This window comes from Lytechinus variegatus, chromosome 7 (assembly GCF_018143015.1).
Source record: "Lytechinus variegatus isolate NC3 chromosome 7, Lvar_3.0, whole genome shotgun sequence".
In the NCBI taxonomy this organism is placed as follows: Eukaryota; Metazoa; Echinodermata; class Echinoidea; order Temnopleuroida; family Toxopneustidae; genus Lytechinus; species Lytechinus variegatus.
In genome coordinates this window covers 8,343,406-8,369,350 of record NC_054746.1, presented here as the reverse complement: position 1 = coordinate 8,369,350, position 25,945 = coordinate 8,343,406, and the positions used below count along the sequence as shown (strand labels likewise).

General features: G+C 35.9%; 1 protein-coding gene across 1 annotated transcript; it reads left to right on the top strand.

The window, feature by feature from the left end:
* Nucleotides 1-1,725: 1,725 nt before the first annotated feature.
* LOC121418358 (BRISC and BRCA1-A complex member 2-like) lies at nucleotides 1,726-22,475 on the top strand. The gene is made up of 11 exons (XM_041612180.1): nucleotides 1,726-1,900; nucleotides 7,295-7,371; nucleotides 8,882-8,979; nucleotides 9,995-10,186; nucleotides 13,190-13,264; nucleotides 14,286-14,386; nucleotides 16,916-17,015; nucleotides 20,026-20,096; nucleotides 21,149-21,231; nucleotides 21,408-21,561; nucleotides 22,312-22,475. Exons 1-11 carry the CDS (start codon nucleotides 1,770-1,772, stop codon nucleotides 22,376-22,378), a joined length of 1,149 nt encoding a protein of 382 aa, XP_041468114.1. The 5' UTR covers nucleotides 1,726-1,769; the 3' UTR covers nucleotides 22,379-22,475.
* Nucleotides 22,476-25,945: the final 3,470 nt, after the last annotated feature.

The window sequence follows — 25,945 nt, the reverse complement described above, 5'->3', positions numbered from 1 at the left end:
TCGACAACTAACTTCATCTAAAAAACACGTATTGAAGATAACATCCAATGGGGAAATGGCTTTCATTTTCACGAAATATACATTCCATTCTTCAATAAATCTTTAACCCCGTCGTTAACTGCCCATTCATTCTCGAGCAATGGGGGAATGAATACAGAGTGTCTCAAAGTTTGTGTGAAAAAGGTGCATTTTCCATAGAACTTCTGCCAAAAAGCAATGCGTAAGGGAAAGATTAGCCCCAAAACACGAATAGATGAGTTAATCAAATGGGATGAATCATAAAAATCAGTGAAATATAGTTTCTCCTGTACTCATTACTGAATACCCCGACTTGATACGATTAATTTTTCCCCCTCTCCATCAACTTTTAAGAAAAAGGGTGCATATTTTCATAAAAATATCATGTGTTATATCGACGGACGCCCGTGCGTACGAGCAGGAGGAAGTCAAATGTCTCGTATTTTTCATAATATTCCCAAATATTATATATTGCATGTGTCCCGCTAACCTATTTTTTGGGGGGGAGGGAGGGGGGGGGGGACTTTTCCCCCTGTCCATCCCTAGTCTACCCCCATGTGATTTGGAAACCGTTTGAACTAATGTTTGAGCTATAAAAATAAATATGTTTTCTTTCCTATTACAACACCCTGTTGATTTCTTAAATATAATATCAGTTCCACTTTATTTTGAAACCGTGCATGTGAACTGCATGGTGCACAGGTGGGGAGGGGTGGAGCTTGATGGGACCATAGGGCCCCGATTGTATCACAACCATTAGAAATAGAGAAAAGGGGGAAAAGGTGAAAGGAATTAAATATGCATTTTTCTACACCGGACGTCAAAATCTATCACAAACAGTTTTGTATCCGAAAAGAAGGTCTGTAATTTGGGGTAATTTGTTACTCGCCTACATGTCTGGCACCCTGATTTGCCCCCTCACTGCCCCGTACTTAAAAGTAAAATAATGATTTTCAATAACCTAGCTGCATGTTGTGCTTTTGTTTTGTCTTATTTAAAAAAAAAGCCCTTTTCAATGAATGTTTGTGAGATACTTTAGCTCAAAATGTGGAATTTTGTATCCGGGAGGGGGCACTTCTTTTAACGAGTGGATATATCACGCCTGACCAAAAAAAACAAACTTAAAAAGGATCTTTCAAGATAGTGCACGACGTACCGTAATGGGTGTCAAAACCCCGGTCAAAACACTAAAAATAATGAAAAAATATAAGGGTCATGATATATTTCGCTAGGAAAATATATGTTTACTGTCCTATTTGGGAGGGTATAAAAGTGAACCCCCCCCGCCTGGATGACCGTTGGTAGTAGCTAGGGCCTATTATTTTACAAACAAAACTCTAATCAATTATACAAATTTTTCTTTATGATATTGGATATAGGCCTATATCGAAATTATGCCGGGTCCATGATTTTAAAAACAAATTCCAATTGGGTTTCTAGAAATATATAATGCACAATATCCAAGTCACTGCTCCAATAGAGCCTACTATCTTATTAAGGTTGCAAATTTTGATGTTACTGTTGGTTTGGATATCATGGAAGAAGTTTTGTGAAAACATATGTTTTCTGAATAAAAAAAAACACAATATACATGTAGTTGAAATCAGCAGAAAATAGCATTCACGCTGCTGCATGCACTGTATATGTTTATATAGACACTGAAAATAATGTTTTAGGGACACCATACGTTACCTCATCAGAATTATAATCTGTCGTCTACTTTGGCGTTTTAGAGAAAGCAGGAAGGAAAAATGAGTAGTGGAACTGGGATTTTGAGTTTCTTAGATCCGGATTTATCATGCTATGTTGATGCTCTTCATCAGCCAGATGCTGACCTCGGTGTTCTTGGAGGAACAATTCGAGTTGTCGAACCTAAATGCGGGTGAGTGAAAATACATTTTTATAGTATTACATGTTCCCATATCTTGCTATTCGTGTAAGTGAATGGTTATCTTATTTTTAGCGCACTCAAAATTTCCCGAAATTTAAAAAAGGTCCGTCAGTTGTGCCAATTCTAACTTTGTTATGCCGCACAAAATACATACTTTCAGACAGAAAACTCCCATTCTGTTTAAAAAAATAGGTGAATCCTGGATCTGGATCAGGTTGACCAGATTGAAATCACAAAATGAAATACGGGACAATCGACAAAAAGCACTCCTAGTACCAATGAGGTCCAAACATTACATGTATGGACCTCATAGGCGACATCAGTGCTAAAATTGGGTTAGAGATTTATGTGGATCTAAATTTATTGTAATTTCAACAAAAGTACTAGCTAAATTTGAGGCTTTTGTTGAAATTTTGCTTTAATGATACATTTATGCTTCAATAAGTAAAAAAAATTGAAAGAAATGAAGGGGAACTTACATTTTGACGACTTTTTCCTGATTTTCTTGGCAGTTGTCCTTCACTTCTGACTCTCGATCGGACCTGATATGCAGATCACGTATACACGTTCTCGTCAGGTGATCGGTCGGTTATTCTTTTCGCCAGATGTTGATAATTATATATTTCATAACGCAGCGTTCATCGCAAATTTAGCTGAAAGAGATTGAAGTTGAACAGCGCAAGCTTCAATTTATTCAGAAATAACGTTTGATTGCACAAGTTTCGCCTCGGACATTTAGGATCATTTGGTCCCATATTGGCGTAACTACGGAGGGGGGGGGGGTGTCCCTACCACCGTCCACACCGGGCGTCCACAAGCCAGCAATTATCTTTTTTCTCTCTTTTTTTAACCAAAATGCTTCCCCCCAGAAAAAAAGAACCAGGGTTAAAGAGAAAGACAATTATGATAGAGGAACACAAAATACTTTATTTTTTCAGCTTTTAATGCATCGACTTATAATCAAATATTAAATGGAGCTTAGAACATTTTTTTAAAAAGTCAATTAATAAAAATATTCCGCTCTTCGGGATTTGAGCTTTCATGAAATATTAATCTTTTTCATGATTACCGAAAATACCTCAAATGTCCAAAAAAAATTATCGGTGTATTAGCTGATACCTTGCGCCCGCCTTAATTATTTTAATGTTGAGATACTTTGCTTTAATTTAATGAATTCCTAAAAGCATTAATTCTCAGATCATTTGTCGCAATCGAATGATTCGATTGGTAAGCTGGTTGTATAATTATTATGATTCATGAATTGTTTAAAATGTGTCTCTCTATCAGTTTTGAATATTTAAAAAAATGTCAGCTCGTGCTTTTTGCTCGCAATATTTTGATTAGTAAGAAATTCTTGTGTATGCGAGTTTGATACATAAATAACTAGAGAGAGGGGGGGGGGGTGTCCCTCAGCTACTTGTCCTTGCTTATTCCATATTTTTTTATTATGCTCGTGTTGTGAGTATTTCAAAGTCTTTTCTTTTTCTCACCCTTTTTATTGTCTCGGAGCTTCCCTCTATTTCTTTGCTACGATGTATAGCCCATCTTACTTGTTTCATTTTTTTATGTTCTCATTTCAATGAAAACATTATTAAACTGACGTAGAAGACTTTATTACGAAATTTTGACATTGTTTTGTTTCATTTGTTTGGCTTTCTTTTTTTCTTCTCCTCATCTTCTTTTTCTTCTTACTTTTTCCCTTTCCTTATTTTCTCTTCAGTATTTCATTCAGGTATCCGCCAATTTATACAACACCAAGCATATAGAGGCGGATAATCAGTGAGGGAGCATGACGGTGTGCCGCTCTAAAAAAAGGAGGAATATTGGAAGAAAAAAAAAGAAGGGATGGGGAAAAAATAAAGAAAAAAAAAGATGATGATGGCAATGACGATGATGAAAATTATCTTGGTGATGATGATGGTTGTGGTGATGATGATGGTGATGCTAATGATAGTGGTGATGATGATGATGACGAGATGTAATTTTGTTATGTTGTCTTTGAAAAAATTAAGTAGTGCAAAGTTGAATTCATTTAAAGTTTATTATGAAAATAGCAGAAAAAAAATTGGTATGCGTTCGAGGAAAATCCATCCCCCACCAATCTTTTTCAAAGGTAAGATTTTTTTTTTGCCCGGGGGGGGGGGGACATTTCCATTCAGGAGTGGATACCATGCGCGACCATGGGGTCTCAAAAAGCACCCTAAACACGTAATTTCCATATTCTGAAAATGCACCCCTTAACAAGTATTGGCGTGTGAAACCCTACCCTTAACAAGTATTGGAAACAAAACGATACTCTTGGCAAATATTCCCTGAAATGAACCCCTAAACAAGTACAGGAATGTTTTATTGTTACGGGTCCTTCGATCGGTCGTCGGCTTTACCTTATTTGGTTTAGTACGACCCCACCTTCTACACCTCGCGCAAATCGGACTCTAAACACGAAGTGTTGGAGCAAAAAGGACATCCTTTATAAAACATTTTGATTTTGTTTTATCATCCCCGCAAATTAGACCCTAAACACGACGGTTTTCCTAGCGAATTAATAGATACCCTTTTTTCGTTATTTTTGTGTTTTTGACACCCTTATCACGTTACGTAGGTAACGTGCCCTATCCTTTTTACGTTTTTTTTTGGTCGCGCATGGTATCCACTCGTCAATGTAAGTGCCCCCCCCCCGGGTTTTTTTGTGACGGCGTAGGCCTTTGCAAGCAGCTATTATTATGGTAAAAAAGTAAATGAAATGTCAAGAAATACATGATAATGATTTTTATGGTACATTTTAGTAGGCCTATATCAATTCATACTTGTTATCAAAAAGAAAAAAGTGGGTCGTTACGGACCATTAAAAATGGGAAATTTGGGCATTTTATATTTAGGATAGAGCAACTGCTCGTTATAGACGTCACAATAAATCAAGCATTCTAAATTCTATCAACTCCATTTTTTGTCAAATAACACCTTCATCGATATTTTGAAATGATTTTTCTCATATTTTCATCATCTTTTTATCAGGGTGAAATTCCCCTTTAATTTACAAAACAGATTCGCAAACAATATCAAGAGTAGTGGGAGGCAAGGGTGGAAATCTAAGGTAGGGGACCAGGGGCTGGAAAACAGGCAAAAAAAACAAAAACAAACTAACAAAAAAAAACAAAAAGGAAGGTTTATCACCCCCAAAAGAAGGTCGTCTCGTCCAAAATACATGTTTTACTTCGATTTAAATGATGTAGGCCTATTTCTTTCCATCATATAGTAGGGGGACATTTGATAATGTGCCCCTACTATTTTGGGTTAGGGGGAAGTGTCCCCCTGGGATTTGCGCCCATGTGGGTGGGGGGTGCTGCACCTCCTTTCGGAATCATTATGGAACAGTGTGAATAGTCGCTGTGATTTCGATCTCATACCTATAAAAAAAATAGAACAAAAGAACGCCTTGACCACAGGCCAAAATGCCTAACAATTTTTCCGCGGCATTAACAACTCTCGTAAGGGGCGCTCCATTTATAAATAGAGTTGCATGTGTAGCTGTCTATGGCAACAGAATCCATCGCAGAATTGAAGCCAGAAGCGTGGGAATTTGGCAGAAAATTCAAGAAAAGAACCGGTGAGTACCGATTTAAGAGTAATTATATATTCATTAACATTTATTGAATCATAACAATAAAGATTTTTTACGGAAAGAAAGCTTAGTTCCAAGCTAGGGCTGCCCAAATGCGCGTGAGTGGAGTCTCAGTTTCTTAACACGGGTAAGTATTGCGGTGTCGCCTAGAGTGGACAAAAAGATCAACAAAGAAAGAAGGCTACATAGTGTTAGACTTTAGTCTTGAGGACTCCATGATGATGTCTTAATCAAAAAATTGACATATACTTGTCAATATGTCAATTTTTTAAGACATCATCATGGAGTCCTTAAGACTAGTTAGACTTGTGAAAAAATATAAAGAATTGGAAGGGAGGGTGGACAGAAGAATGAAGGAGATAAAAAAAGACGAAAGAAAAGAGATGAATTGAGAAGAAAAAATGAAGGGGAAAAAGAATAAAAGAAGGATGAAAGAAAGAATAAAACTAGAGAAAAAAGGTTTTCGCCATTTTTTGAATTGAATAAAGAAAAAATGAAGAAGAAAGGAAGGGAAGATGAATGTGTGAAAGACAAAATTAAGGAGAGAAAGAAAAAAAAGTAAGAAAAAAGGAGGAGGAAAGAAATATGTTTTCTTCATTCTAGGAAGGAAGGAAGGAGATGAAGAAAAAAGAAAAAAAATATCTATCACAAACATGACAAATGAAGATAGAAGAAAGTCATATATTGTAGCTATAAAAGAGAGGGTTTAATTGGAAGGTCCACACGAAAAGGCATATTTTAAGCCGTAGCTTGAATAATTATAAAGCAATAAATACTGTCTCGACTTCTTTACTTTGAAATGTTTAACAGATATTTTTTAAATATTCTTGAAGCTTATGTTCTATATAAACTTCCATAAAGTTATGAAATTTATGACCAACATTTATGATCATTGTCATTTTTAGCATTGTTTCTGTAAATAGTATTTTTCCACTGCCTAAGTATTGATTTCACACATTTTTATAGTATGTTTATTGTTGCCAGGCTACTTTACCTACATGTACTTGGCATGCTAGTATCTGTGCAAGTCTCTCTTTTTGCTTGACTTGGTTACTTTTCTATACAATATACTCTTCAGTCTTCATCAGGGGGGGGGGTCACTTCCATTGGTGAGTGGATACCATGCATGAACTTGGGATTTCAAAAAGCACCTTAATCATGTATATTCCATGTTCTGAAAAATGCACCCCTTAACTAGTATTGATGTGTGAAGTCCTACCCTTAAACAGTTAAACAGTATTGGAAATAATATCTATCCTTTACAAGTATTCCCTTACTTTGACGTCCTAAACCTGTACAGCGATAATGAATGAATGTGTACCGCCCGGCCCATCTCCAGCAGGACCCTAAACATGTAGATTTAGTGTTGGTGCAAAAGAATAGAGCCTACTCCTTAATAAAATATATTATAATCTTTTATACCCTCGCAAATTGGACACATAGCTTTCCTAGGGAAATACCCTTTATTCATTATTTTAGTGTTTTTGACACCCTTATTACATTACGTACGTAACATTTTGAAAAAGAGATCTTTTTTACGTGTTTCTTTGGTTGCGCATGGTATCCACTCATCAATGGAAGTGCATGATATTCCTGGTGTAAAAACAAGATGACATAGAAAGCTCATGTTCGCCAGCAATCAATATTAAGATTTTGCACATTTTTTTTTTGCTTTTAATACATTCTTCTTGTTGTCTATATAACAGAGTCAATGGTACGTTATATACTATTTTTCTTATTTCTCATTTTTTTAATGATTTTAGGAGGATCACCCAAAACCCAAGGAACAGCTGTGACAGGTTCAAAGTTACCATACCTTATGGTGGAAACTCACTAACATGTAAGCTCTCTTACAACCTTTTTATCTTCTCCTCAGCTGCATTCATACAGAACTGTTTGATTTTCAACTTTCTTGATTCTTTTCCATTGCCCTCTCTCCTTTTTTAAGATGTGTTGTGTTGAAGCAATCTTACAGGGCTTAAAATTGAATTTCAAAGGGACAAGGCCATTTTTTTAAAGGGCATTTTAAAGGTCAAGTCCACCCCACAAAAATGTTGATTCAAATAAATAGACAAAAATCAAACTAGCAAAATGCTGAAAATTTCATTAAAATCGGATGTAAAATAAGAAATTGATGACATTTTAAAATTTCGCTTATTTTTCACAAAACAGTGATATGCACAACTATGTGAGTCAGTCAATGATGTCCATCACTCACTATTTCTGTTGTTTTTTGTTGTTTGAATTCTACAATCTTTCATTTTTCATAGATTTGACAATAAGGATGAACTTGACTGAACCATATAGTATTAAACAATGCTAATTCCACATGTTCAGAGAGGAATTAATCATTTTATCACTTGACAATGAGGAGAAAATTAGAATATTTCATAATTCATATATGGCCATTATAAAACAATATCGTTTGTAAATTGGACTTATCAATGGGATGCATGCACTGGATTATGCAGGGCATCAAGGCCAAATTAAAAAAAAGGGAATATTAATTTTGCTTTAAGTCTACCAGTATTTGGAAGGGCATCTAGGTAATTTCTGAGAGCATCAGAGGCCACGACCTTCGATGGCCTTGGATTGATCAATGGTCTTATATATTGATTTGACACATCATTTAAATTAATTTAAAATTAATTTGATTTTAGCATATTTTACAGGAAATATTGAAGAGAAATCTGTTCTTGAATACATGATTGCTGATTGCATATGTGTATGGTTAAGGATGAGAGTTTTCAAAGAGACTACAGTCAGAACGCTGACAATTTAATATTTATTTTCAGGTTATTATTATTATATGTTTTGGCATCACCTGTGCCTGGGAGGCGAAAAGCAAACTGAATCGCTATGACCCACAGGTCTCTCCTCCCGATATAACTGATTGGGGGTGCAGGTGGACCACTACACCGCGCCGGGGTTTCCCCCTACTCGTATACAAATAGTGCAGTGGGTTCTTAATGAGATTACTTATCAATGAAAATTGTTGGATTGGTGTCAAGGAGATGAGGAAAAACATTTTTTTTTTATAATCTACAAGAAGGTGTCTTTTGTCAACAATGCCGTTCTTTTGTAAGCCTCAAGTCCGCCGATTGAATGAATACACTTCTTTCAAATGGTGATTTGGTGAATTTATCTAAGGGAGCGGGGAACATTTCATGAAATAAGTAATTTTTGCTTAAATTTTGCCCTGAGCCAATCAGAATGGAAGATTTTTACTAGCTTATAACAAGTACATGTAATCAAGAAAATTGTTATTTGCATCATGATTTGTAGATTTGACTAATGTGTACCTTTCAGTTACTCTCAATTGTAATTCTTTTCTTATTATTGTTTTGCAGGGCAAGTGATCTTTGATAGTTTACACCCATCCCTCCCGCCTGATTTCATCTTTGATGCTCATGACCGAACTTTTGCTCCAGAACTTGACCAGCTCAAGGTATTAAAGTATTGCCATATAAGTACTATTACTACTACTACTACTACTACTACTACTACTACTACTACTACTACTACTACTACTACTACTACTACTACTACTACTACTACTACTACTACTACTACTACTACTACTTCTACTAGCGTTGGAGCGTTGGAGCGTTGTGGCCCAGTGGATTAGTCTCCGGACTTTGAAACAGAGGGTCGTGGGTTCAAATCCCAGCCATGGCGTAATTTCCTTCAGCAAGAAATTCATCCACTGTGTGCTGCACTCGACCCAGGTGATGTAAATGGGTACCGGCAGGAAGTAATTCCTCAAAAAGCTGTGTGCGCCTTAATCGGTTGCCTAGCTTAGCCGGGGTAATAATAATAGCAGTGCCTTTTTAAAGCGCCATGAGCACCGAAAGGTGGACCTGTGCGCTATATAAGTAGCCACCATTATTATTATTATTATTACTACTACTACTACTACTACTACTACTACTACTACTACTACTACTACTACTACTACTACTACTACTACTACTTTTACTACTACTACTACTACTACTACTACTACTACTACTACTACCACCACCACCACCACCACCACTACTACTAGTAATACTACTGCTATTATTGTACTACTAGTACTATTAGGAATACTACTACTACTACTACTACTACTTCTACTACTACGTCTACTACTACATCTATGTCTACTACTACTGCTACGTCTACTACTACTGCTACGTCTACTACTACTGCTACGTCTTCTACTACTACTAGAGCAAAATACTTAGATGGTTTATGAATGAGTAAATTGGTATTGGGATATTAAAAGGATATGGGCTTTCATGGTATTTTACTGTCAATGTGCAGATGTTGAATAGATTGACAGTCAATAGATGTGCTGTCATCTATTTCTCATTATTATTTCATTATTTAATCATATCAGTAATAGAGTACTTTCACCTCCTGCCCTTGCCACATTTGCATCCTTTGTGTAATTCCATTTTTCCTCTCCATCCTTGCAGTGCTTGGTGAATTGGGACCACACCGAACCAAAGTCTTTAGTGTTTGCATTGAGAGAGCTACTTTCCCAGTACAAGACATATCAAGAAAATCTACTTTGCAGCAATGCCAGGCTTCAATTTGAATATGTTTCATTGATTGAAACCACCCAGTTTACAGATATCGAAGTACACCAAATCCAGAAATCATCCTATGTAAGTTGAAATTAAAAAAAAATTAAATGCCACTACTTAACATCATATCTACTAGGTTTTCAGGCTGGTTATTTTTTTATTTATATGTTCCTTCATTCAAAATTTAGTGATTTGGTTTTGGAAATATTAAACTTAGAAATTAATAATTCTTTGTCCTTGTGAAACGACACAGCAGATCGTCCTAAGATTCCAAGCTGGCAAATAATTGCAAATATTGTGTTTGTCCAGGGTCACATACGAAACTGCTTTTTTGATTCACTGATTATCATCAAAGACTGCTTTAACTACTGAAGGTTTCCATGGTGAGAAGAATAGTGTAGTATGTTTCACAGTACACCATGTATCTTTCTTGGGCAAGTGTTGGTCCTGAAAGGAACCACCCAAACTCGATGTTTGTGTACTTGTCGTCTTCTGGAGAATGAGCCAATCAGAGACATGTACCCTGCAAGGCACCGTGCATATGGCATCTTGACAGAGTATAAAAGTCCTGCTTTTACAAGCTTTGTTCTTTCTCCTGAAGACCTGCTTTGCCATGAAGGGCTTTTTGACAATAGATTTTCTATGTTCCAGAAAGCGTCTGTTTAGTCTTATGCCTATTGTTTCTTGCACACTCATGCACTTAACAAATTAGAATTATGACTGTCAAGCTCAGAAACTTAGCTTCTCCAGTCATGGGTGGAAATCCCAGGGGGGCAGGACAGGGGGGACACGTCCTTCTACCATTTGTGGTAATTGTGGTCTTTTATAATCCTGCCCCCCCCCCATTTGACCACGACATTCCCTTGTAAAAAGCGACTTTGAAAAATCTATTAGAGCACAAACATAATTCCTTATTTTGTATGGAAATACAATTAAGAACGTTTGACAGTTATAGGGGAATCCAGCCTTAGCCATAAAATGTTGTGCTGGGAAGGAGAAAAATAAATTAAACAGAATGGTGAAAGTTTGAAAGAAATCGGACAAGCAATAAGAAAGTTATAGCTGCTTTAAAATTGAGATCACTAATAGTAATACTCTGTAGATTTCAAGTTGGCATCTGAGTAAGTAAATTATGACAAGGGGCAGGACAACTTTCCCATAGGCCATGTACTTTATTATCACAGATTTGTGGTTTTCTCTTAAGTACCCATTCCCCTGGGGAATAAAAATTTGAAATAAAACTTTTGGGGAAAATGACATTTTAGCCATAATATGTATTGGAGTACATGGAAGAGTAGTCCTTGCCTTACATCGCTATGACATCCATGTGCGGCCAATTTGAAGTCTCCATGGGTATAGTGATTACCAATATTTACAACTTTTAAAAATTCATAACTTTCTTGTTGTTTGTCCAATATTGTTCAAACTTTCACCTATCAACTTGTCTGATTTTTCTTTTCCTTATAAAAACAAGTATTATTTGGGTTGGATTCCCCTTTAATGTGAAATCCATGTCATTATCACCAAACTTTGCATATAGATACTTTAGCAACTGAATATTCCAAATTTGCCAAAAAATAGCATGGGTCAATCTGCTTGATTTTTTGCTATAAAGCTTCAAGGTTCACCCAAATGGAAGATTTGCACATTCAAAAGAATTTGGCATTTTTAGCCCTCACAAGATCACTACAATGAGTTCAAACCTCTATAACTCAGTCAAAATCCATGAAAATAATTTAATCGAATTTTGCATTATAGTTAATTATTGTATGTTTAAGATGGAGAATCTATTTATATTTCTATTTGTGTGCTCTTTTAAGTTTAACAGCACTGTCAGTTCTTAAAAATTATGCGAAAGATAGCAAAAACCCAATTTCAAAAATGTTAGATTTCAATAACAAACTTGAGAAGTATAATAAATGCTGCACTTTATTAAAAACCCCGTCATTGTCACCAGACTTTACAACGTTGTAGAGGAAGGTATACCTAAGAGGTGCAAACATTGAAAAATAGGGGTTCGTGTGCTTGCTTTCAAAATATCAGCACTTTTATTAGAACAAATGTGTTTTTTAAAACACCAAAAACACACCGAATGCTGTGTATCTGTGTGAGGAAAATTTCCAAACCACTCTGCCATTTATTCAAACTTTGGGTCAATACTTTGCAGCACTACAGAGTAAAGTATTTTGAAATTGTGGAGGTATTTTTCAAAAATGGTCCATGGAATAATTCCAGTTTATTTGCTTCATAAAATAACACATTGAATCTGCTGTGAGAGTGCAGATAATGAGAAAAATCAGCTCATACCTACATAAACAGCTGATTAATCACCTGTCCATCCAGATCATAATGCGCACAAACATAACTGTGGAATGTCCCTAAGTAGACGCCCATTAACTCTTCATGCGTTCACTTGTAAACTCCCTGTGTGTTGCATTATTTTAGCGTGATCCCCTCTACGCAGTATAATACTCTGTTATTTAGAGTGCCGTAACTTTTTATCTGATCATTTTGAAAGAAAATGTTGTGTAGCAAACTTGTAGAGTGTTTCCTGGGCTTTCTTATCGTATATAAATTTATTGGATAAATTATGGAAAAATGTATAGTAATTTACATTTTCTAAATGCTTTCTCCTAATACTTCCAACAAAATTCGTGCCATGAGTCACAGACTCCTAACAATAAACCTGGCCATGGTATTGTTTGTGAGAAGGGTTTTTATTGATTTTCTCCTCTCCTTTTTCAATGAACTTCCTGGCTGTGATCAGGATGTATTGATTTTTTGGGAAAACTCAACGATTCTGTAATTTGTAAACTGCGATAATCCGTCGAACGCTAAACTAATGTCGCACGCGCGATTGATCGATTGCTACACATGTACGGTATACACAAACGCCAGGCTATACATTGTAGCTAGTCACGCTCCGGGGCATGCAATTGTTCCAAAAACAATGGGACAGGGGACGTCTATGGGAAATGTGTGGTTGTGCAAAAATGCGAACGAAACACGCCTACGGATGTGCAATAATGCGAACGTAACGCATGAAGAGTTAAAGTGTGTTTCACATTTTTTTTTTTAATTCAGGCAAGAGATTCAGTTGTCAATTTCCTGATCAAGTTGCCAGTGGACTTCAAGGACATTCCAGCGTATCTCATTAAGGTATGATGATCTCAATATTGTTTTTGTTTGCTCTGTCAAATGAATAATAATAATAATGATAATAATAACAGCATATTTGCCCAGGGTAGCCACTTCTGTTCCAAAAACTGTTCTCCTAGCAGACCCTGCCATTATTATTACCCTGGCTTTAGCACGGCTACCTTGATCGGGCATTCAAGGAATTTCTTCTAACCGGGTACCCATTCACCTGGGTCAAGTGCAGCACAATGTGGATAAATTTCTTGCCGAAAGAAATTACGCCATGGCTGGGATTTGAACCAACGACCCTCTGTTTTGAAGGCCGGAGACTAATCCGCTGGGCCACAACGCTCAAAAACACGCTGCCTTTGAGACTTTGGTTCATAAATAGTTCATTTTAATACCATACAGACTAATTGTTATTTGACCAAATGGATATGAGACAGAATGGGTGTAGCCTCCTTAGAAGGTAAATGGTTGGTAGACAAACTGGTTATAGAGGAATTAGGATTATGTCATATGGGATAAGACCAAATAGAAATTAAGACAATGTGGATGTAATTCAATTAGCAATTTACCTATTTATCACAATTGCCTTGTGATGTAATCCTTGTTCAATCAATCTGACATTGGTTTTGTTACACCTGATTCCCTTTATCATTTTGATTCCATGTAGATTGATTTCTAGGTATGCAATATTATCGATATTATGAAGTTTTCATCTATTTTAACAAAGAATTTTACAAATATTTAACTTTAAATGTTCTGGAAATTTTGAAAATGCTATCTAACTGGTTTAGAAATAAAGTGCGGTACATTTTTAGCAAATTAACAAAACAACAAAACAATTAGGAAGAAAATCTCATGTATATATATATATATATATATGTATATATATATATGCAAGATATTCACTGTTTCCTTTTGCATGTTATCAGTGCCTTTAAAGGCAGTATGAAGTGATTTATGAATGAAATTATTGTGATGATTACGTGACGTTGATTCTATTGTTTTATGTTTTTCTTCTTTTTTTGTCCTCTAGGACAATCCAGGGAATGATATAGCCATTCTTTTAGTAAGTTTCCAAGGAATTGATGGTAACAAGGTATCTCCTCAACTCTTCCTTTCACCGAGGGTAGAAAGGTAAGTACAGTGAAATCTATTCCATTTAACTGCTTCAAAGTGGTACACTGTTAGTTAGTTTCCATGGTTTTGATGATAACAAGGTTTCTCCTCAACTCTTTCTTTCACCAAGGGTAGTAGAAAGGTAAATACAGTGAAATCTATATAGTCAAAACTTCTTCAAAGCGGTACTCTCTTCGTTAGTTTCCAAGGTTTTGATGATAACAAGGTGTCTCCTCAGATCTTCCTTTCACCAAGGGTAGAAAGGTAAATACAGTGAAATCTATTCTATCAATATTGCTTTCACTGTGACCACTAATGTTACTATCCAGGATCTCTTAAGGCCACCCCACAGCTTACGATTGGTCTGCGACCCGATTTTGGAATAAAACGTAATAGAATTTGATGCTGTAATAGAGACATGGAATATCTTACTGTGTAATGTTCTAAATCTTTGTACAAATTTTTTTTTTAGATCTGTGACTATGCTATCATCGCTATTAGAATAAGAGCGAATTTAGTATATAGCCGTAATGACCTCATAGCAATCATACCATTGGCTACAATTTGAACCTAATTTGGCCTTTGGTTGAAACTTATGTTGTAGGCAAATCACAGACCAGTAGTCAGTTCTTTATAACGTATTTACAACAGACATTTATTAGGCTAGCTGCACAACAGAATCACTGCTTCATCGTCTTGGTAGCAGCCAAAGCTTTCTCGGTACAAGTGGACACATGTAATAACATAGTATAGTCTACGCTTGCAGACCTTTCTTAGTTATCACCACAGCCTTTACTCCAAAATAAAGGCTTGCAATTATCAAAAATTAATAATTGTATTCTTTCAGTTAATTTGAGCCTTAAAAAAAGGTACTTTTCATTCACATTTTTAGAAATGAGCAAAATGCAATTTGTTCCAAAATCAGATCATGGACCAGTCGTAAGGTATTCAATGGCTTTTATACTCCATTCCCTCCATCATGAATTGCAACAGGCTCAAATTCATGATGGTAATCTCAGAGTAAAATGGCCTTTTAACACAAAGCTTAGTGCTCGATCATGAATCCTGAAGAAAATTGTACCTATGTCGTATACCACCCAAGGCAGATCATGCCCCCGTCTTTCAAAAATTGTGATTGATCCAATCAACTACAACTATGGAAAGCCAGCAACGTCAACATCTATTATGCATGTTTGTTCAGAATATTTTCAAGACATGCAGCCAATTCATAAATTCAAAGTTTTCTTGAAAATTCAGTGTGTTTGTCTTTGTTTAGAAAGGACATTGTACAAATTTCATGAGGAAAAACATATTTTTTTTTTCTGACTTATGATTCATGATTTTCATACAGATCGAGCATACTGATCTTATGATTTTCATTACAGATCGAGCATACTGATCTTAAACAAATAGGAGTAATGCCGAAAATTTGTTAAACAAATTATAATCTCCTCCTATAAAAGCCTCTTAATTTACTGTTATGACATTGATGGATTTCCATATACTTGAAGTTGATTGGATCTATCATATCTCTTTTTAAGACGGGGCCCTGGCATGATGCGGTCTTGTTTATACGATCACTGGCATCCTACAATGATCTCCAACTGAATGTAGATGGGTCATTAAACTACAAGCTTTTTTATTACTATTACATTGAAAAGGGGAAACCTTAGATAAGGGCTGCATACTAGCATCCTTTGAATATAGTCAGGACAGAGTTTCCGTTTCTCTTGATTGCTCTGTTGAAGTCTGTATAATTAGCATATGAAAAAGTAGTGATACACCTTTTCGAGATTTGCAGTTAAAGGTCCACCTCAGAAAAATGATGATTTGAATTAATAGAGAAAAATCAAACAAGCACAATGCTGAAAATTTCATCAAAATTGGATGTAAAATAAGAAAGTTATGACATTTCAAAGTTTTGCTTATTTTCAACAAAATAGTTATATGAACGAGCCAGTTACATCCAAATGAGAGAGTCAATTAGGTCACTCACTCACTTTTTCTTTTGTTTTTTATTGTTTGAATTATACAATATTTCAATTTTTAATACTTTGACGATTAGGACCTCCTTGCCTGAAGCACAAAATGTTAAAATAATGGAATTCCACGTGTTCAGGGAGGAATGAAACTTCATTTGACATGACAATGACGAGAAAATAAAAAATTTTCATATAATAAGATACAAAAGAAATAGTGAGTGAGTGATGTCATCAACTCTGTCATTTGGATGTAACTGGCTCGTTCATATAACTATTTTGTTGAAAATAACCGAAACTTTAAAATGCCATAACTTTCTTATTTTACATCCGATTTTGATGAAATTTCCAGTGTTATGCTTGTTAAATTTTTCTCTTTTTATTCAAATCAAGTTTTTGTTGGGGTGGACTTGTCCTTTAATATTGACTCATAGAGAACAAAATTTGGTAAAAGCTTCTTTTTTCCTATCCTGTGTATGATTTGCTGTATTAGTGTATTAGGATTTATATGACAAAATTTTTAAAGTTGTGTTTGTTTGTTTTTTCTCTCTCTTGTTGATTTGATTAGAGCATTGGGAGGAACAGCAAGTCTTAGAATTCCGGCTTTCTCAAATCGGAACCACCTGACTGATTATACAGGACACATCCTAGAACTCTTACAAAACCTGGTGAGTTTGCTTCTCTTTGCCTTATAATAAGTAGATATCCTTAACAAACTTAAAGGTCAAGTCCACCCAGGAAAATGCTGACTTGAATGCATAAAGGAAAATTAAAGTAACATAGTGCTGAAAATTTTATCAAAATCGGATGTAAAATAAGAAGTTATGACATTTTAAAGTTTCGCTTATTTTTCACAAAACAGTGTTATGCACAACTAGGTGAGTCAGTCGATGATGTCCATCACTCACTATTTCTTTTGTTTTTTTATGTTTATAGATTTGACAATAAGGACCAACTTGACTAAACCATTAACAAATGCCAATTCCACATGTTCAGGGAGGAATTCATTTAAAATGCTTTTAAATGAATTTGGCAAACCAACCCCTTACAAAATTTTCAGAGACAACCTTTCTAAATTGGCAGTGACATCATCTTTCGTAATATACTACTCAAAAAATAACGTCCAATGGGAAAATCAGATTCCTCTGCGTACATAGCGTAAAGTTGTACACATCATTTCACAGTGTAATTCATGCTAATGCATGAGTCCACATACGTCATGGTCTTTTTTTCTCAATGTTTGGTTTTTATCTAAAATGATTTTATCTACAGGCCTATTATTACTTTAATTACAAATTAATTTGATGATTAACAGTTTATTATACTTTCACCGAATGTTCCATCTTATTTGGTAGTTTAACTATATATAACTGTAACATTATGTTAATCTGCCCTGCTTGCGTCAGTAATGTGACCATGTCCTGGGCTCTCTTTTACTCTGTAAATGTATATGTATTTTTGTCATTCTTACACTGTTCCTTTATTGCTTTTCATACAATAAAGTGATGCAAAACAACGTTGTATCACAAGACAATGAGGAGAAAATTAGCATATTTCATATAATAAAATACCAAAGAAATAGTGAGTGAATGACATCATAGACTCTTCATTTGCATACCAGCCAGGATGTGCATATAACTGTTTTGTGAAATTAAGTGAAACTTTAAAATGTCATAACTTTCTTATTTTACATCCGATTTTAAAGAAATTTTCAGTGTTATTCAATCTGATGTATGCTCTTGATCATGCTATTATTTGGGTTATTAACTCTTAATGTGCCATTCACTGTAATCAGTGTCATTTTTTTTTCAGAGAGTCTATTTTTTATTTTTTTAAAAAAGGGAATCACTTCTGAGACAATAATGTTAAATCTCTTGACCATAAGCGGAACTGAACAATGGAATCACTCATGCATGCAATGCACTCCTCAAAATGCAGTAGGCATAACAATAGCTGTATGACCATTGCACCAAAATGTGTTTGTGGCACTCCAGTGGATGCACAGATATGTGTTCATGGCATGTTAAGAGTTAAAAAAATATGCACATAATCTAATGTAATGCCTATTGAATTTTGAGGACATTTAGACATACCACTGATCGCTTTCCGATAAATTATACAAAATCTCTCGAAATAATCATATTTATGAATTCAGAGGCATTGCATGGATACAGTTGATAGTCTCTTCATATGTCTTAGTGGGGTTTTGAAATTTTTGGACAAAGATTTTTAGAAAATTCCTCTGAATTGTGAAAAGTGCTTCTACTACCTCTGTACTTGTTATTGCATTAGAAGATCTAACATGATGGCTCAGTTGGTAGAGTGGTGGTCTTTTAATTCCGGAGACCCTGGTTCAATACCAAGTTGAAGAGCTATTGCCCTTTGGCAAGTCAGCATTTCCAGGTCCCTCTGAGTCAAAGGTGACCTTAAACCTTCTGTCCTCTAATTGCTTTTTAGTAGAGGTGTTGTGGCTCAGTTGACAAATCACAGGAGTTTGAACCACAAGGGCAGGGTTCAAGCCCCACCACAGCACTCGCATCCTTTGGCAAGGCATGTACATTTGCCACTCTTTAGCCAGGTGTAGTAAATGGGTAGGGGAAGGCGGGGTAAGTTGAGCATAGGGGCAAGTTGAGCCACCAGCCCCAGGCCAATAATTAATGAGTCAGACATTGTGGTGGTGTCATGTATTGATGACCCATAGCATAACCCCTAACCCCACCACATTGTTTTCAACTTTGAAACAAAAAGTAGTTTTTTAGAGGGAAAAATATGAATTTCTGCCAAAAAAGTAAAAAAGAGTGTGAAATAGATAAGTGCTTTATAAACACACACGTCTTTAAATATAATAAAGACATGATAACAACATTATTAGTCCAGGTATGGATCTTCATTCTTGTCATAGTCTTTTATATGATGGATGCATAATAAATGTGTGGATACAAAATTATCACACTAAGTTCGGACGGGGTAAGTTGAGCCAAACAGCATGGGGCAAGTTGAGCCATGGTAATTCCTATGGTAATGTATCTTAAAAAACAAACAAACCATAAAAATCGATTGAAATGCTGGCTGAAAGGAGCAAATTTACATGACTGCTCTTTTCCTTTTAAAGGATGTTAGTATTATAGAGAATTAGCAAGTGAAAAGACTTTAAACAAAAAATTGACATGCTGGTTCTCCCCTCATACATTTTGTACATAGTTTTTGTGGCTCAACTTACCCCAAAAGGTGGCTCAAACTTACCCCATATATGGGGCAAGTTGAGCCATTTGACATCGTTTTTTTCAAAGGTCACGATGACTTTCAGTGTGGGGATAGAAAGTTACATATAGGTGGAAAATATTTCAGAAGAATTAAATTTCAAGGCAAGGTACTTATTTCGACAAGATTATTAATCATATTAATTCTAACTTGCAAAAAGCGAAAACTGTCACAACTTACCCCGCCTTCCCCTACCCAGTAGGAAGAAATTCCTTGAATGCTTGAGTGTCTGATCAGGATAGCTGCGCTAAAGCCAGGGTAATACTATGCAGTGCTTAGAAACATTGTATGAAGACTTATGTGCTATATGATTGTTGAATATTGTCATCATTATTATCATAGTTAGCATGCATAATTTCTGAACAGTCAGGTTGAAATAACTACAGTTAACCAATAACTTTTGTTTTTATGTCATAGGTGGAGCAAGTTGTGAAAGGATATCAGAAGAGGAAGGAATTTGTTGCAGCACTCCTAAGTCACTATGGAAGGTAATCATTATACTCTTTCTTAACTAGCTCTCAGTCCCAAGTTTGCATTACGTCAAACCCCCGTTTGGAGAAAGACCGCAGTTCAGATTGCAAACTGCGGTTCTATACCCCATTTTGGGTTTGTAAATCCCAAAAATCATTTCCAAGCCCAGGTGGCCGTTTCATAAAACTGTTCGTATAAAGTTAAGAGCAACTTTAAGACTGGTGATCCTTTCTCGTGCGCGAAATCATTGCCAATGGTGTGTACCAGTTACCGCAAGACAGGATCACTAATCGCTCTTACGAACTTACGAACAGCTTTATGAAACACCCGTCTGATCAACCCCGCTTGGCCAGGTAATCCCCGCTGTCTCAATTTCACCTCCACAGGCCAGATTATGAGCGTTGAGCCAAGGACAAAATGATAAACAACAGTTGTGCTATTACGTAAGACTTAAGTAATATGGTAGCGATGGGTTATATCGTATTTTGCAAAACTACTTCAATTGAATTATAATATGATGTACTTTATGTTGAAAATATGTCATTTTTAAGTGTTTATTTGTCCAAATTGAACTTCCTGTATTTTTGTTTTACTCTGCATAACACCCCACACCAAATTTCTTCTATATAAGTAATTGTTAACCTTGCTTTTGTCAAATTAGTTGGGTCAATTTCAAAACAGGGAATAATGCTCTCCATTTGTGCTCATGAGCGACATATTTTTTGTGTGTGTTTTAGCCTTTAATTCAAATTCTATCACCCATAGGGAACAACTTTGTTCATTTGTAAGTCTGCCTTGAATGTAATGAATATTTTACACTTCTTAAACACATTCAATCTTTGGAATATTTTTTCTGTTACTGATACTGATAAAATGGTTGGCCAAGTCAATAGTTGCTATCATTGTGTTGCTCTAATTTGAAGAAGTTGATGATATAAAACTGCTAGTGTAATAATTGGTCTGTTGTGGCCTGCCAGCAGGGGCATTGTTCTTTGTGAAACATGTCATATTCTGTTTGGGTTTATGGTATCAATTAATATTTTTTAATTTTATTCATTTATTTTTTTAGGTCATGTCTTGAGTATGACTCTGAGGGATTCAGCAAAGCTTCCTTCCTATTTGAAATGCAGGATTTTCACTTCATATTACATGGTAAGATTTTTCACATTGTACTCAAAATGTGAATGCTGTGTTTAAGTGAAATGTAGATGGCGATATTGTACATTCAGCTTAGTCGGTTTACCATGCAACATCATTAGGGAAACCTTTCCAAGATGTGGTGTGTACCGATTATTCCATTTCATAATCAAGTTTCATTTGTATTTCAGTGCGGATACCCAGTTTCTTTCCTCGAGAGCAGCCAGAGTTTGTTTTCCAGTCGGTCTATCACACCACATCGTTAGGGAAACCATTCCAAGCTGTGGTGTCTAACTATCCATACAGCCCACGATGGAGTGGCAATGAGATGGCTGAAAGAGCAAAGTAAGAACTTTCAAAGCTTTCTTACCTTTTAGAATTATAGCAGCAGAGGGAGGGGGGGGGGCAAGTTATCACAATATCAAGACCTTTTTGAGCCAAGAGATTTGTAATCATCCCTCAGTATTTAGCAAGATATTGTTTCATTATCATAGTTTCCATCTCAATCAAATCTAGTTTTTTATGTACTCATATATTATGAGTAGGGACAGCGATTTCGACGATCGCGGAAAACGGACGGAATTCATGGAAACTGCCTTTTGAAACGGAAAGTGACATTTCAAAGAAAAACATATTTTTCCTCAAAATACACAGAACAGCAACAGAAATTACTCTAAAATCTCAACAAAATAGGAATATTAACTGGCCACAAAATCCCACATAACATGATCTCGCTTCGCTACTGTCATGACAATCCACACATTGTGACTGCACTCGATTCCATCACTCAAGTCGATCGTACCCCTTGTCCCGGCCGGCCGTTTCGAAAACATTCACATGCGCACATTGTTTGATTTTAACTATACGGCCGTGTGTTGCTGCCCTCTACGTTCGGTGATGTAACAACATGCTATCGCGGTAGGGTATTCACTCTTGAGATCCCAAATTTTAGGATTAGGGTTAGTAGCTTTCAATATTTCCAATGTCCTTTCAAATTTAGTCCTTTATGTTTAGAATTTATTTTGGAGTTTGATTTGAATGAAATAAATTTTTGTGGTATAAGGTTTTGTATTGTTCATATTATCATTCATACAGAGTGTTCATGGAGCAGTACATCCAAGATTTTAAGAGATCATCGGTGACAAGCGGACGCTTTACTTGATGTAACAATTCCAAATAAACAGTGTATTTAGGACTATATAAGAGAGCTGCACCAATTGGTAGATGCTTTTTGTAACTTCTGAAGTTTTCCATGGTGAGAAAAAGAAGAGTGTAGTGGTTCAAGGTACACCATGTATTCTTTGGTAGATGCTTTGCTGGATATCACTGGTTTAAGAGAGCTGTTCTGGTACTGTCTGTTGAGGAATTCCAGAGAGCTTTGATGAAAGGTTGGCACTTAATAGAGGATTGCTCAAGGATTCATCAACTGTTTTTAATGAAAAAAAAGAAAATCCATATTTTATTGTTCAAAATAGAAATACTCTGAAAAATTCATTTTGCCCATTGATTGTGGGCCCAGCAGCCACTGTGCAGTGCCGGATTAACGTTGCTTTATCCTTTCAATCGTTCAAACCCTTTCAAACGCCAAACAGGGTAGCAGAAACTCCCATCTTTAAAGGTCTTTTTGGTCTGGCATGGCCGGGGTTTGAACTCCGAACCTCCCGGTTGTGAGACGGACGCTCTACCAACTGAGCCAACAAACCAGTTATCATCAATGGATCATAATGAATTAACCTTGATAGGTGAAAGGCTCCAGTTGGCCTCTGCTCATTGAAAAACCTCTCCATTTCCTATGCGACAGTTACCATAGTAACTGTCAGACACCTTTGCTTCTCATCCAATCAAAATCAAGGAAAAGTTATCCGATCTGATATCTTTGCAGAAGACAAATGTTGATGAAATGCTTTATGAAATGCCTGATGCAGACCCCCCCCCCCCCCCCACCGTACCCACTCTTTTCCACTGACTTTGAATTTTAATGTAATCCCAGACGAAAATGGAAAGGAAAATTTGGGACTTTTTTCATCTTGTAGGCCTACTGGTGTTTAATTCTATTGTACATACAACATATTTCCCAGAAATTTCCCTAAATTTACAGAAGAGCCAACAATGCCTAGGCGGCAGGTATGGCATACATGGGGAAATGTGTGAAAGCTGTGAGCGAGTAAACTTAGCAAGCAAAAAAAATATTTACCTTTGTACATGTAATACAAAATCAAATTTTATGATAGATTTAGACATAATATTTAAAATATGATAACAATAAAAGTTGGCCTTTAGGCCAAGGCCGAGCTTCAAAGCACATCACTGGCACATGTTATAACCCTCAACCCTCCCCCACTCATACAAGACAGACATCTAATAATTGCTTGTTTACATGGTTAAAGTCTTTTATAAGATTGCTTGATATAAATATATGAATATATAAAATATATGAAATTAAGACAAATATTCATACTTCACATTGAGGTATCTCCACATCCATTGAGTAAGCTCTCAATATTTGCACTGAACATATATATATTCCTGATAATCATTAATGCTGGGTGGCTAAATCCATATTTTATTGTTTGAAATAGACATGAAATGAAATACTCTGAAAATTTGTTTTGCCCAATCGATCATGGGCCCGGCAGCCGCTGTGCAGCGCTAGATCGACAAAGTTCTATCTCTTTTAGTCGTTAAACGCCAAACATGGTAGCAGCAACTCCCATCCTTTAACATCTTTTGGTCTGACGCGGCTGGGGTTTGAACCCCCCTACCTGCTGGTTGTGAGATGGATGCTCTACCAACTGAGCCGACATACCAATACGGCTAGCCGCCATTAGCATTATTTATCAGCCTTTACTTGATCACTATGAATTAGAAAGAATCTTCCCTCAAATGTGCAATATTTCCCATTAAAGTAAAAATGTTTCTTTTATGTATTTTGTTTATTTTGTAACATTTGCCAATGCATGTCACATGTAAATTAAACATTACTGGGAAGTGGAGACCCCTCTTTTGTCCCCACTTCCCTATTAAAATGATACTATCTTGAGATGATTAATGTGTATGAGGATTGGTCTAATATTGGCTGTTTCCCTAAAAGATGATTTCTCGCATAATCATATTCTATTCTGTACTTGGTACCTTTTCACTTAGAATATTATTTTTGTTGTCTTTAGAAACAGATTCTACTTTAGAAGTTAGTCAAATATAGATCTTAAGAATTATATGATGCATGATGCAAGGTCTAATACCTTATATACCATAAACAACGTTATTATCCAAAATAGAGCATAAGGTTATATTTACAAGCCTTGTGTATCATGCTTATTTAACTCCATTTATTACTTTAACTTTGTTTTAAAAGTTGTTGAGTATGAAGATGTTTTCCAAGTTTGGTCTTCAAAAGAAAATAATTAGTGTCATTTATGATTGTCAGTAAAGGCATTTTTGTAGAATCTGATATGAAGAACTAGACCTCAACAGACTTCATTAGGCATCCGGTTGAAGCGTATGAAAATTGTTTGTATTACATGAAATAAAAGGTACATGATAAAGTTGGAAGATTTGCTTATGCAAATTATTGTTATTATGATTGTGTTCAACTGTAATGGATACAGCTGTATAAAGTACTATTTGTTTGTATTTTTATTAAAGCTATGCATATATTATTCACAGAATAAAAAAAATATACCTTCAGCTTTGTAGTATGACTTCTGGTTGTTTTATTATTGGACATGTTTTCATGATACGAGAATAGTGTGTTTTAAACTTTGACACAGGCTTCATGGGGAGGAAGCCATGATTGAATGTTTGAATTATATTCATCTGTAGCTTGTCTGATCACTGAGGATCAGAAACCAGTATTTGAATGCCGATGGAGATGTTTCGAATATTTCTGTGATCAAAATTTATCAAAAGGCAGGCCTCTGGATTTGTAAAAAACCCATATACTTAGTTCAGATTTTGTTTTGTTTTTTCTTCAGATCATGGATGCATACATCGCGATTATAGCCTTGTGAACTGCAAAGTCATTTTGACTTGTCTAAGTCAAATATCATCTGAGTTTAAATATTGTTTTCATATAATTCTTTGTTTTCCATGCTATTGGTAAGTTAATTTCAACGTTGAGGCTTAGGAGGGGGTATCATGGTCTAGTGGTTGTGACTCATCTTTCAATCTGAGGGACATGGGTTCGATTCCAAGCCATGGCATGTTTTCCTTCAGCAGGAAATTTACCCACATTGTGCTGCACTCAACCCAGGTGAGATGAATGGGTACCCGGTAGGAATTTATTCCTTAAAACGCAGCACACATAACAGCTGCTAAAGCCAGGTTACTTATGTTGCATTATTAGAGTGCTTAGAGACTTGTGATAAAGTATGTGTCAGGTGCTATATAAGCAAGTATAATTATTATTTTTAAATTTCTTAAACCTAGGATGACACTAGGGTTCTTTGATACGAAGGGAAAGATGAGACCAAATTGGTAAATTTCCAATTCATCTACTACCAACTCAGCCACTCACCACATGGTCTACTTTCATCTAGTTTAATGCCATTACGTCCAACATTTCTTCTAACAACCATTTGGTCCAATAATCATTTGGTCCATTCATTACTTAGTCTTACCACCATTACGTCTTATAACCTGTTGGTCTAATATCCATTTCATTTTTGTCTCACCTGCATAGCAGAGTGAGACTATAGGCGCCGCTTTTCCGACGGCGGCGGCGGCGGCG

Coding starts and splice junctions, on each gene's coding strand:
- LOC121418358 (XM_041612180.1), top strand. CDS start 1,770: ATGAGTAGTGGAACTGGGATTTTGAGTTTCTTAGATCCGGATTTATCA. Junction 10,187..13,189: donor AAATCCAGAAATCATCCTAT/GTAAGTTGAAAT, acceptor TTTTTAATTCAG/GCAAGAGATTCAGTTGTCAA. Junction 13,265..14,285: donor TTCCAGCGTATCTCATTAAG/GTATGATGATCT, acceptor TTTGTCCTCTAG/GACAATCCAGGGAATGATAT.